General features: G+C 33.0%; 2 protein-coding genes across 2 annotated transcripts; both read left to right on the top strand.

Annotated features, from left to right (window-relative positions):
- Nucleotides 1–4,486: 4,486 nt before the first annotated feature.
- LOC100255068 (uncharacterized) lies at nt 4,487–6,042 on the top strand. Its single transcript, XM_059739359.1, is given in 4 exon segments — nt 4,487–4,838; nt 5,473–5,599; nt 5,701–6,008; nt 6,011–6,042. Coding segments are annotated over 4 exon segments (819 nt in total).
- A 2,884-nt stretch (nt 6,043–8,926) lies between these two features.
- On the top strand, nt 8,927–11,449 carry LOC100253435 (uncharacterized). Its single transcript, XM_002282699.5, has 3 exons — nt 8,927–9,711; nt 10,035–10,264; nt 10,815–11,449. Exons 1-3 carry the CDS (start codon nt 9,360–9,362, stop codon nt 11,091–11,093), a joined length of 861 nt encoding a protein of 286 aa, XP_002282735.1. The 5' UTR covers nt 8,927–9,359; the 3' UTR covers nt 11,094–11,449.
- Nucleotides 11,450–13,322: the final 1,873 nt, after the last annotated feature.

Raw genomic sequence — 13,322 nt, 5'->3', positions numbered from 1 at the left:
TTATATTATTGTTGATTTGTTTTGTTACATATTGTTAAAAGTTATAAACAAATTATTTGATTTTGTTTATAATCAAAGTTATACCAATGCTATCAAGTTATTATAACTGATTCTAATAATATTGTTTTGTCATATATATGAAGTTATTTTACAATGTCGAATATCACAAAACTCGAATTTGTGGCACTTGACACTTCAGGAAAGAACTATCTATCATGGATCCTTGATACTAAATTACATCTTGATGTAATGGACCTTGGAGCTACGATCAAACAAGGAAATCAAGCATCCCTGCAGGATCGCGCAAAAGCATTGATTTTCCTTCGTCATCATCTCCATGAAGGTTTTTTTTTTTATATAAAAAAAGAGCTTTTGATGAAAAATCACCAGTCTCATCCAACTAGATTTGAATCATTCCCTGAAGTGAATGCAATATCGTCCCAAACTCGTGGACGTGGATGAGAACGTGATTATGGTTGTGAAAGAAATCCTCGATATCATGGTTCTTATAGTAATAATTCTCAGAAAATGAAAGCCTCATTGCACCACTAGAAGTGGAACAATACGAAATGGAACAATACTGAGGCAAAATAAGAAAATGGGAAGCATTTACAAGATAAACCTCCTAAGAATCATAAGAAATATTGTTATAGATGTGGTATTAAGGGGTATTGGTCACGTACCTGTCGTACGCCCAAACATTTGGTCGACCTTTACCAAGCATCAATAAAAGTTAAAGGAAAAGAGATAGAGATGAACTTTACCGATGGTGATGGATTAGACCTAACCTACTATGACATTGATTTCTTTGGAGGTCCCAATGAAAAAACAGACCATTTGATAAATGATGAAAAAATTAACATTGATTGATGTTACTTTATATATATAATAATATATTATTATGTCTTACATTTACATCTGATTTACTTTGTTATTTACATTATGCCCTGTTTTTTTGTTATATATGAAATCCATGTGTTATTTGGTCTCAAGATGAATGAGGATGATGTATGTCTCGCAGACTGTGCGACCACGCATACAATTCTTCGAGATAAAAGATATTTCCTCGAATTGACATTAATAAAAGCTAATGTAAGTACCATATCTGGTATTACAAACTTAGTTGAAGGCTCTGGAAGAGCAAACATAACGTTGCCAAATGGAACTAGATTCCATATAAATGACGCGTTATATTCTAGCAAATCCAGAAGAAATTTGCTCAGTTTTAAAGATATCCACAGAAATGGATATCATATTGAAACTATGAATGAAGATAATATAGAATATCTTTACATTACTTCCATTATATCTGACCAGAAACTTATAATGGAAAAACTCCCGGCTTTCTTCTATGGGTTGTATCATACAACTATAAAGTCTATTGAATCATATGTTGTCGTGAACCAGAAGTTCAACGACCCAAAAGTTTTTGTCCTTTGGCATGACAGACTAGGTCACCCAGGGTCTTCAATGATGCATCGAATAATCGAACACTCACATGGGCATCCACTAAAGAACCAAAAGATTCTTTCGCCCAATGAATACTCATGTGTTGCCTGCTCACAAGATAAATTGATAATCAGACCATCTTTTATTAAAGTCATATCTAAGTCACCAATCTTTTTAGAAAGAATACATGGGGACATATGTGGGCCTATCCATCAACCATGTGGACCATTTTGTTATTTTATGATCTTAATAGATGCTTCTACTAGATGGTCACATGTTTGTTTCCTTTCTACACGTAACGTAGCCTTTGCTATACTCCTTGCACAAATAATCAGATTACGAGCACAATTTCTAGATTATCCAATTAAGACAATACGTCTTGATAATGCTGGCGAATTTACTTCTCAAACATTCATTGACTATTGCATGTCAGTAGGGATAAATATTAAACATCTTGTTGCTCATACTCATACCCAGAATGGTTTAGCAGAATCTTTCATCGAACGTCTCCAATTAATAGCTCGACCATTACTAATGATAACCAAATTACCTACTTCCGCCTGGGGTCATGCTATTATGCATGCTGCAGCTTTAGTTCGTATTCGACCTATAGCTTACCATGAATACTCTCCTTCACAACTTGTGTTTGGAAAACAACCAAATATCTCTCACTTACGAATCTTTGGTTGTGCAGTATATGTACCAATTGCACCTACATAACGCACTAAATGGGTCCCCAACGAAGACTTGAGATTTATGTAGGTTTTGATTCTCCATCTATCATAAGATATCTTAAACCTTTGACAAGCGATGTTTTTACAACCCGCTTTGCGGATTGTCATTTTAATGAGAGTGTTTTCCCGTCATTAAGGGGAGAAAAGTTGATTCCTGAAGAACGATGAGAAATTAGTTGGAAAACGTCTACTATGACCCATCTTGATCCTCGTACAAATCAATGTGAACTAGAAGTTCAAAGGATCATTCATTTGCAAAATCTTGCAAATCAATTACCAGATGCATTCATTGATACAAAGAAAGTGACAAAGTCACATATCCCGGCTGCAAATACTCTAGCACGGATTGATGTCCCTGTAAGACAATTAACAAATGAATCTAAGATACGCCTGAAGTGTGGTAGACATGTCGGCTCAAAGGATGTAACTCCCCGAAAGAGGAGAACCCAAGAAAAACTTGGCATTCTAGAAGAGGCCATCAAAATGACTGATCAGTTTAAAATTGATAAATCTATAGCCCTAGAAGAGGCACAAATAAGCCTTAGTGAATACTTGCTAAAAGAAGGGTATGTGAATAACCCTATATGCCCATGCATCTTCATTAAGAAATCAGAAATCGGATTTGCAATTATTGCAGTGTATGTTGATGACTTAAATCTTGTTGGAACTCCTGAAGAGCTCACAAGAACAACAAATTACTTGAAAAAGGAATTTGAGATGAAAGATCTTGGAAAAACAAAATTTTGTCTTGGCCTGCAGATCGAGCATTTTCCAAATAGAGTTTTAGTACATCAATCAACATACATTAAGAAAGTTTTGAAGCGTTTTTATATGGATAAAGCGCATCTTTTAAGTTCTCCAATGGTTGTCCGATCACTTGATGTGAAAAATGGACCCATTTCATCCTTGCGAAAAGGATGAAGAGTTACTTGGTCCTGAAGTACCATATCTTAGTGTTATTGGTGTACTTATGTATCTTGCCAATTATACACGTCCAGACATTGCTTTTTATGTCAATTTATTAGCAAGATACAGTTCTGCTCCAACTCGAAGACATTGGAATGGTATCAAACATATATTGCGTTATCTTCGCGGAACTACTGATATGAATTTATTCTATTCAAAGGAATCAAAACAACAATTGCTTGGATATGCAGATGCAGGACATCTTTCAGATCCACATAAAGGTAGATCACAAACAGGGTATGTGTTTAATTGCAATGGTACTGCTATTTCATGGAGATCTGTCAAACAAACAATGGTAGCCACATCATCAAATCTTTCAGAAATACTGGCAATTCATGAAGCAAGTCGTGAATGTATATGACTAAGATCTATGATCCAGCATATTCGGGAATCATGTGGACTATTCTCTATCAAAGGTGACCCGACAACATTATTTGAAGATAATGTTGCATGCATTGCACAAATAACAGGGGGTTATATTAAAGGAGATAGAACTAAACACATTTCACCAAAATTCTTTTATGCACATGAACTCCAGAAGAGTGGTAAAATTGATGTGCAACAAATACGCTCAAGTGATAATCTAGCAGATTTATTCACAAAATCATTGCCAACCTCAACATTCAAGAAGTTAATACACATGATTGGAATGCGTCAACTCAAGGATATCGACATGAGAGGGAGTATGCTTGTAAAAGGGTGTTAATGTATTGTACTCTTTTTTCCTTCGTCCAGGTTTTGTCCTACTGGGTTTTACTGGCAAGGTTTTTAATGAGGCAGTCTTAATATACCAAGAAAAGAATATTGTACTCTTTTTCCTTCGCTAGGTTTTTCCTATAAGGTTTTTTACTAGCAAGGTTTTAATGAGGCGTATTCTTTTAATATGGTGGTCATCCAAGGGGGAGTGTTGTAAATGAAAAGTAATGAATGACCACATTGATGGCCATTATGAACTCCATTTACTCATCTTTAAGATGAGTAATGGGAGTTCATATTATGAAGCTTATAAAAGGCTTCTTACCCCACCCCCATGTAAAAGCATCCTGAGAAAAAGAAAGAAAAATTCTTCCTCTCATTCTCTCTCTCTCTTTTTCATTCTCTCAACTCTCTTCTCTGATTTCTTCTTCCTTATTATATATCAAAGTAAGATATATTTAATCTCTACTACTTTTATTTGCATTGTATTTGTCCTTATTTTACAACAGTTTAATATTTTTTTAAATGACGTTATTTTTTCCCTTTTCGGTATCCTGAAATAAATACTCTTTGCAGCTGTTCTTTATTTTATCTCTCTGCCTCTCTCTATAAACAGTAAACATAAACTGAGATCAGAGGCAATGGCGAACCAAGAGTCGAACAACCCCGAGCCATGGAACAACCTAGAGGGTAAGGTGATTTTGGTCACTGGAGCGTCCTCAAGTCTCGACCGAGAATTGTGTCTCAACCTCGCTCGAGTCGGCTGCAAGATCGTCGCGGTGGCTCACAGGACAGATCGACTCAAGTCTCTCTGCGACGAGATTAACCATCCTGCATTTTCTGGCTCTCCTTTAAACCCTAACACCACTGTCCGAGCAGTGGCCGTGGAATTCGATGTCACCGCTGATGACCCTACCATCGATGCGTCCGTGCATAAAGCTTGGGACGGGTTTGGACGCATTGATGTTTTGATAAATAATGTCGGCTTTAGAGGTGATTATGGTTTCCTTCTTCTATTTTCTCGAGAAATAAAAAGAAAAGAAAAATTTTGACTCTCGTGGTTAGTTAAAAATTGCAGATGTGAGACGTAATTTATATTTGCTTTTGATTATTGTTGTTCACCATGCGGCGGGCCTTTTTGCACAACTACAATAATTTTTATGAAAAATAATCATTCCACCATAAATATTTCTAAAATCATGTAGTTTCGTGATCTAATATTCCATTATTCGGAAGAAAGTTTCTTAACTCTATATAAAAATTCATCTTTAATTTTATATAGCATAGGAGAGAAAGTTCGAGCGATATATATAAAGATTTTTTTTAATCTTATACGTATTTTAAAATTATGAGACTCATTTGTTTTCAAATCGAATAATATCATATGATTAGATGTGGTATTTGTCTATTTAACCGTATTATTATATTTATATTTATAATCCATAATATAAAATATTTTCACTAAATCAATAATATAATCAAATAACCATTGAATGTTATTAATGCGTAAGCCTAAATTTTGATTCAATTTTATTTTCTTTATGATTGATTTTTTAAATGAAAAACCACACATGTAATCCCTCTAATCTAATGTTACATATTTAACTTGTATGGGGGTGGTATATAGGTACTGTGAAAAATTCATTGGAGTTGGACGAGGAAGAGTGGGGTGAGGGTATGAAGACGAATTTAAATGGAACATGGCTGGTGTCGAAACATGTATGTAGACGGATGCGTGACGGGCATCAAGGAGGGTTATGGCCACAAAATTGTTTTTTGTTTTTCAAATGTGAACAACACATTTGTTTTTGTTTTTCAAATCCAAAATTTGAAATTATTTTTTATCAAATCCAAGATTATGCAAATTATACGTGGTTACCACAAAATTGGTTTTTGTTTTTCAAATGTGAACAACACAGGTCATGGCCATAGAATTTGGGATGTACAATGTGAGGGTAAACGCAATATCACCTGGACTCTTCAAATCAGAGATAACAGAGGGCTTACTACAAAAAAGTTGGCTGAATAATGTGACTCTAAAAATGGTTCCTCTACAAACATTTGGCACCTTGGATCCTGCAGTGACCTCCCTGGTGCGATTCTTGGTTCATGATTCTTCTCGATATATTACAGGCAATATTCTTATTGTTGATGCAGGCAGTTCCCTCCCGGTATCCCAATTTTCTCTTCCCTTTGAGTTTTATTTTTGTTTTAGAAGTTTGGTCTTGGGCTTGGGCCCCTCGCCTTTCCCCACTGGAATAAAAAGAGACCACTGGTGTTTGAGTGGGCTCCGTTGTTGATTCAAGTGTGAAGGCAATTTCTATTTAGCAAATTTTACACCTCTTTAATTTGGGTCTATTTAAATTGTCTTTTCATTTATTTGTTTGGTTGTGGAGAAAAATGTGGAAATTTGAAATTGATTGAAAAGTGGGAATTTTTATTTTGGGACTTTATCAAACCTCCAAGTTTTAAGAATGGTCTGGGCCATTTTCTTCTTTCCCATCATGATCATGCAACTCTTCTACTTTCCAAAAACCTTTCTGCTGTAATCTGATTCTTGGTCTGATGGGCCTGTTGGGTTCTGTCTTCATAAACTATAGAAGTTTTTTAGGCCTGCAGTCTAATTGGCGGCCCATATAACAAATGTTGATCTTAGAGGGTTTCAAGATTTTACCAATGTTGGGGCCCATGGGCCATGCTTTGGGCAACAGATCCCAGCCCACCCTCCAGCAGGGATGGCATAAAAAATCAGCCAGGTCGTGCCCCCGGGTAATCCATCCCTAATGGAGCCGGATTAGGGATGGGGAGCCCCGACCCAGGGAAATGACACTATTCCCTATCCAAAACCCATCCAAACTATATACATATAATATTAAATATATTTCTTTATATATAATTTTTTTTAAAAAGAAATTATCATATTCACTATAAAATATATTAGTTTATATATTATTATATATATATATATGTTTTTTGAAAATTTTAAATATGAATTCTAAAACCATGAATGGGGATGAGAGATGCATACAAGAAACTTCTTTTCGTAATAGGGAATTTGCCGATGGGAAAAAGGATAAGGATTGGGGAGAAAATATATTATTTTATATACATATTTTTGGAAAAGCTTAAATATGAAGTCTAAAACCATGAATGGGGTGAGAGATGCATACAAGGAACTTCTTTTCCTAATAGGGAATCTGTCGATGGGAAAAAGGATAAGGATTGGGGAGAAAATTGTAAGATTTTTGTTTAAAAGCACGTTAGCAAGTAGGGGTGGGTGGCAAAGTGTTCAAAGTAAAAAATAGTAAAAATTTATTTAATTCATATGACTTATTTAATCATCATGTCAAAAACATCAACATCTGACATAAACACCATAAACACAACTCATTTATTATATAGGTAACTCAATATGATTCATTTAACTCATTTAATAAATGGGTTAAATTGGACATAATAATCAATTAACATGATTTTAACTTTATAAATATATTATTCTAAAATACTTTTTAGTTGTTTTAATTTTTTAATCTTAATTAATGTAATTATTTAATTTTGATTATAATATAAAAAGTAGGATAATATTTTAATTTTTATATTTACTTATTATTTTATTTAACATTTTAACTATAAACTATTTTTAATATTTCTAATCAAATGTAATTTTATTTAGTTATTTAATGTTTTTACTATATGATATTTATAATTAATAAAGTATTTATAATTTTTATAATTTGAATGTATAAAATTATTAAATTTATACGGCTTAAATAAATTATTTTGATACAATTAAGCAGATAAATCATAAACAAAGTGAATAATAAAACCCAAATAAAACATGTTTAGTAAGACACGACACAATCACATGCAAACCCAAGCATATTAACAATCCTATCATTTTCAAATTGCATTATCGTGTCGTGTCTAAATTGTCATTTCTATTGACGGATTTTATTAAACAATTTTAGTTCGATCAATTAACATCATGTATCACTAAAAAAAATATACTCAAATATTGATAGATGATTCCTATAAGAGATGTAAGAAGTTTTTTCTTATTCATCAATGGCATCAAATATGGGATTCTTTAAACAAATGAGAAAATTAAAGGATTTAAATTTGATTAAAGTATGGATTTTGTTTTCCAAACTCATTTTATTTTTTGGATTTTTAAAGTGAGTTTTGCCGTTAAAAGCAAAAGTAAATAATAAAAATCCAAAACTTTGTCCAAATACATTTACAAGGATATTAGACACACTCCAACTTAGATAATATATTTGACCAAATTTTGAGAAAAAAAAATGTTTTTTCAAAAATTTGTTGTGAAAATAGGTTATTTTAAAAATAATTTAAAAGTATTTTCATATTTTATTTATCAATTTTTTTCGAAAAAATAAAGAAAAAATATTTAAAAAATATTTTGAAAACTTTTACATTATAAGTTTTATGGATAATAAGTCAAAAAATTTATTTTTTATATACAAGATCCCAAACAAAAGTTTGTTCTAAAAAATTATTTTCCCTTTATGACTATTTTTATTTTACATAATTGGAAAATTATACCAATGGAGAAAATTATCAGGCATTGAAAAATTGTTTTTTTGATACTAAATTTAGAAAGATGTATAATAAAAGATATGATTTATTAAGTATCAATAACAAACTTAGAGTCGATTTGTTATTGATTTTAGAAAATGTTTTTAATATTTTTAACACTTGAATTTTTTTATAATTTAAGTATTAAAAATTTTAAAAACGTTTTTTAAAATCACTTCTAAATGCAATCTTAAAACCCATTTGATAATGATTTTGGAAAACACTTTTATTATTTTTAATATTTAAAAATTTTCATCATTCAAGTATTAAAACGTATTTGATAGTGATTTTAGAAAGTATTTTTTATATGTTTAATACTTAAATATTGAAAATTTTAAGTGTTATAAACACCGAAAACACTTCATACTATCACTATTAAATATACTTTAAAAAATTACTAAAAATATTTTTTAAAATCATTTTCAAATGTATTCTTAAATTATAGGAATCGTTTATAACATTTAATATTTAAAAATTTGTAAGTGTTAAAAAGGGCTGAGAAACACTTCCGTGTCACTGCCCTTTTACTCGGCCGCCTTTGTTTCAAACAATCCGATGGCATCATCCTAGGACTATGGGCCGCCTTTGTTTTAATGTTGCCTTCAAACAATCCGATGGCACCGCCTTTGTTTTAATGTTGCCTTCAAACAATCCGACGGCATCATCCTAGGACTATGGGCCGCCTTTGTTTTAATGTTGCCTTCAAACAATCCGATGGCATCATCACTAGATTCACTGCAAAGGCGATACATAAACAAATGGAATTTGTACACGCAATGTCGCAATAGAATATATAGGGAGTTTATTTCCCCTTTTAATTCATTCTTATTTATTATCAGATTATCAATTTTTCTTTGCTTTACTTTTTTCCCTCTAAGAGCTGGTGCCTACTTTCTCTGGAGATTCTGAACCGCATTGATGGCATGCCAAGTCGCGGACCACCTCGAGCCATGGCAAGACCTGGAGGGCAAGGTGGTCTTGGTCACCGGCGCTTCCTCGGGTCTCGGCAGCGAGTTCTGCCTCAACCTCGCCAAAGCCGGCTGCAAGATAGTGGCGGCCGCCCGCCGAGTTGACCGACTCAAGTCTCTCTGCGACGAGATCAACAACCTCACCCACTCGAACCTTCCTCCAAACGCTGACAGGCCTGTCCGAGCCGTAGTAGTCGAACTTGACGTCACCAGCGGTGGCTCCTCCATCAGCGCCTCCGTTCAGAAGGCTTGGGAGGCCTTTGGACGTATCGATGTTTTGCTAAATAATGCGGGCATTAGAGGTAAATTTTGATTTTGCACGATCCTGATATTCCTGTATCCTGAATTTCCCGTTTTGCAGCTGACTTTTGGAAACCTTGTTTTTCTCATACTGTCAATTCTAGCGCACGTTTCATTTCATTCAGTTCTAACTGAAATTTGAAACTAATCAGCGAGTCAACTGGGTATCTATACCAAGTCAACTGGGTATCTATACCGAGTCAATCACATATATTTTTCTCATCAATATTACTCATTTAATTTATCTCTGGTGTTCTGCTAATATTTGTGAACGTAATGCGTGGTAGATGTATTTAACCCATGCCCTGTGCCCTGTGTGCCTTAGGCAATGTGAACTCTCCTCTGGATATATCTGAGGAGGAATGGAACAATACTCTGAAGACAAACTTGACGGGATCATGGTTGGTGTCAAAATATGTCGGTATGCGCATGAGGGATGCCAAGAATGGAGGATCAATCATCAATATTTCTTCCATTGTTTCTCTTAATCGGGGACAGTCACCTGGAGCAGTAGCCTATGTGTCTTCCAAGTCAGGCTTGAGCGCCATGACAAAGGTAATATCTCTGACATGTTTTAAATTTGTTTCTAATATATTCTGGCAAACAAAGGTGAGTTAGGAAATTCAACGTTAGATTTAAATATATTGTGAAAATGTAGTCAAATGTTTATGTTCACTATATTATGCTTGTCTTGTTATTTTATTTTTAATTTTTAATATTATTTTTGTCTTTTTTTTTTTTTAATAAGCATGAGGAGTATATAAAATGTATAAAAAGAGAAGATAAAAATCAATGTACAAAAAGTCAATATTCTTCTCACCTTGCTTCCCATGCAAAAAATCCCAATATTATTCTCCGCTTTTGCATGATACGTACAGTTTGTCTATCCAAGATGTAAGTCATTTTCTGTAAATCTGGTTAAGGGCTTGTGTTTATATAGCATTATACTTATTTCGATTCGACATTTTATTGTATATTTCCTGCCATCTTCAACTGTTTTTCCATGCAAAAATGTTGTAGAACCTTTATTCCTACACACTCATCTGAGTCTGGCACTGAAGAATGATTATTTATTTATTTTTTTTCCAAATAATAACAATTCCAGGTAATGGCTTTGGAATTGGGGGCATACAATATTAGAGCGAATGCAATAGCACCTGGAATATTCAAATCGGAGATAACTGCGGGCCTTATGCAAAAAGACTGGCTCAACACTGTGGTTCAGAGAACATGCCCCTTGCGGGCCTATGGAACATCGGACCCTGCATTGACATCCCTGGTGCGATACTTGATTCATGATTCTTCACGATACATATCAGGTAACGTTTTCAATGTCGATGCAGGCGCAACCCTGCCGGGTGTTCCCATTTTCTCTTCCCTTTGAAGCTCTTCTACGGTACTAGTTTTCTTGGGTTATTCATCATGTAATACCCAATACATCTCAGAATTCTGTTTGTGGTATAGCCCTAGAATTTTAATTTGGAAGGTGATGGTTCATCCCGGTACACCACCATAGACTCCAAAGCTCCTTTATTGGATTTCAGACTCTGCAGCTCAGAATTTGATTGTCTCAAAATTATACTGGGAAATAAAATAAGGTATCCGATCCCCCATATCCTTATAATCGTGTTATTTGTGTGGCTTTTTTTGAGTTCTGGTTGCTGAAAATAATGTGGCAATTGGAATGAACCCATTGAATATTAAAATCTACATCTACTGGGTGTAGTGGTTTCTGCTTGATGTTCGGTATTTAAGATTGAACTTCCTGCTTCATGTGGTAATTGAAATGTACATATCGGCATCATGGATGCTCAAAATCAAAAGACAAATTTCACATTGGTTTTTAAAATGCAAATAAATAAATAAATAAATAAATCTTGCTCTTCAATTTACAAGAAGAATGTCGAGGAAGATGGCTTATTCACTTTTCTCATTTGTGCAGGAATTACATTAAAATGTACATATTCCAGGTTGGATGCACCAAAAAAATGGAAATTGGGTTTAGTGTGATTTAGGTGAATAATATAATTGTGTTGGGTTGGAAACTTGGAATTGACGTATATAATTTTCATCCCAAAGGCCTGTTTGGTAGACGTGAATGAGGAGTAGTAATTGTAGGGACCTTCCACGTGTCAGTCCATGCGTCACTTCCCTCAGCATTGTCCAGATAATTGCCACAGTGCTCGGAACTCCCTTGCTACGTGTAATCATTCCCTTTGGAATTAGGCGATATTTCGGCGAAATATCGGTGTGTCGGTGGGTGCAGCAGAGATATATCGCCGGTCAACGCTCGGTCAACACAGGCGGTCAACGGTCAAAATTAAGCTTTTTTTCTTCCTGCTGTTGGGGGGATTCGAACCCCCAACAAAAGATTTCTATGTCAGGCCCAGTTCCACTAGGGCAAACATGCTCTTTGATAAATATGACACTCTAAAGAAATATATATTAAAACTTAGAATATAAATAAAATATTAAAAAAACACTTTAAATAACAAATTAATTATGACTATTTTATAATTAAATGAAAAATTTTCATTTAATTGATTAGTAAAAAATATCATAATTTTATTCATAGAGTTTTTAATATTATTAATATATTAATATTTTATATATTTATTATCATTTATTTTATAATATATCACTATTTTAATATTAAACAGATTTTAAAATTAAACATATTATAATCACAATATTATCATCAAATAATATTTTATATAATTCAATAATCAATATACACTTATCAAATTTATATTTTTTATTAACATGTACAATATTATATATATATATATATATATATATATATATATATATATATATCAATTTATTCGAAAAAATAACTTTAAAATGTCTATTATGTTTTTAATTTTATTTTTAAAAGTTTTTTTTAATATATTTTTATAAGTTTTGATCAATTTTAGATTTACCGATATTTTGTGTTAAAATATCCATCGAAATATATTATAATCAAATATCACAATATAATGATCAAATAATATTTAATATAATTTAATAATCAATATACACTTATCAAATTTATATTTTTTTATTGACACGTACAATATTATATATACATTAATTTATTTAATAAAATAATTTTAAAATATCTATTATATTTTAATTTCATTTCTAAAAGTTTTATTTTATATTTTTATAAGTTTTGGTCAATTTTAGGTCTACTAATATTTTATATCAAAATATCCATCGATATATTTCCGATATATCCGTAAAATCGAAATATCGATATATCCGTAAAATCGAAATATCGATATATCCGTAATTACCGATATTTTCATCCTTGATGTCAACAAATTATCACACATTGCCTCATATCTCCAGAAGGTTGAAATGATGGGCAGCTACATTATGACACATCATTTGATGGAACTTGCTAGTTGCCCTAAACTGCAATGATTGCTCTGCCACCTGCAGGATAACCATTATTACAGTGAAGGTCAAAGTATCTACTCAGCACTACATTAACTTTCTCTTGAGCACTATAAAAAGTCTTCCTAAAGCATAACCCAGGTATGCACACCTAAGCTAGTTTATTCATTTTCTCCCTATAAGCTCTAACCTACCTGTGTCTGACTTAAGCTTCAGAGGGGCGTGCTCA

This window comes from Vitis vinifera, chromosome 8, assembly GCF_030704535.1.
Source record: "Vitis vinifera cultivar Pinot Noir 40024 chromosome 8, ASM3070453v1".
In the NCBI taxonomy this organism is placed as follows: Eukaryota; Viridiplantae; Streptophyta; class Magnoliopsida; order Vitales; family Vitaceae; genus Vitis; species Vitis vinifera.
This window is presented reverse-complemented; position numbering and strand designations above follow the sequence as displayed.

Excerpts from the sequence above, each read along its gene's own strand:
- LOC100253435 (XM_002282699.5), top strand. The coding sequence starts at position 9,360 with ATGGCATGCCAAGTCGCGGACCACCTCGAGCCATGGCAAGACCTGGAG. Across the intron at positions 9,712-10,034 it reads AAATAATGCGGGCATTAGAG|GCAATGTGAACTCTCCTCTG; the intron begins GTAAATTTTGAT and ends TGTGTGCCTTAG. Across the intron at positions 10,265-10,814 it reads GCTTGAGCGCCATGACAAAG|GTAATGGCTTTGGAATTGGG; the intron begins GTAATATCTCTG and ends TAACAATTCCAG.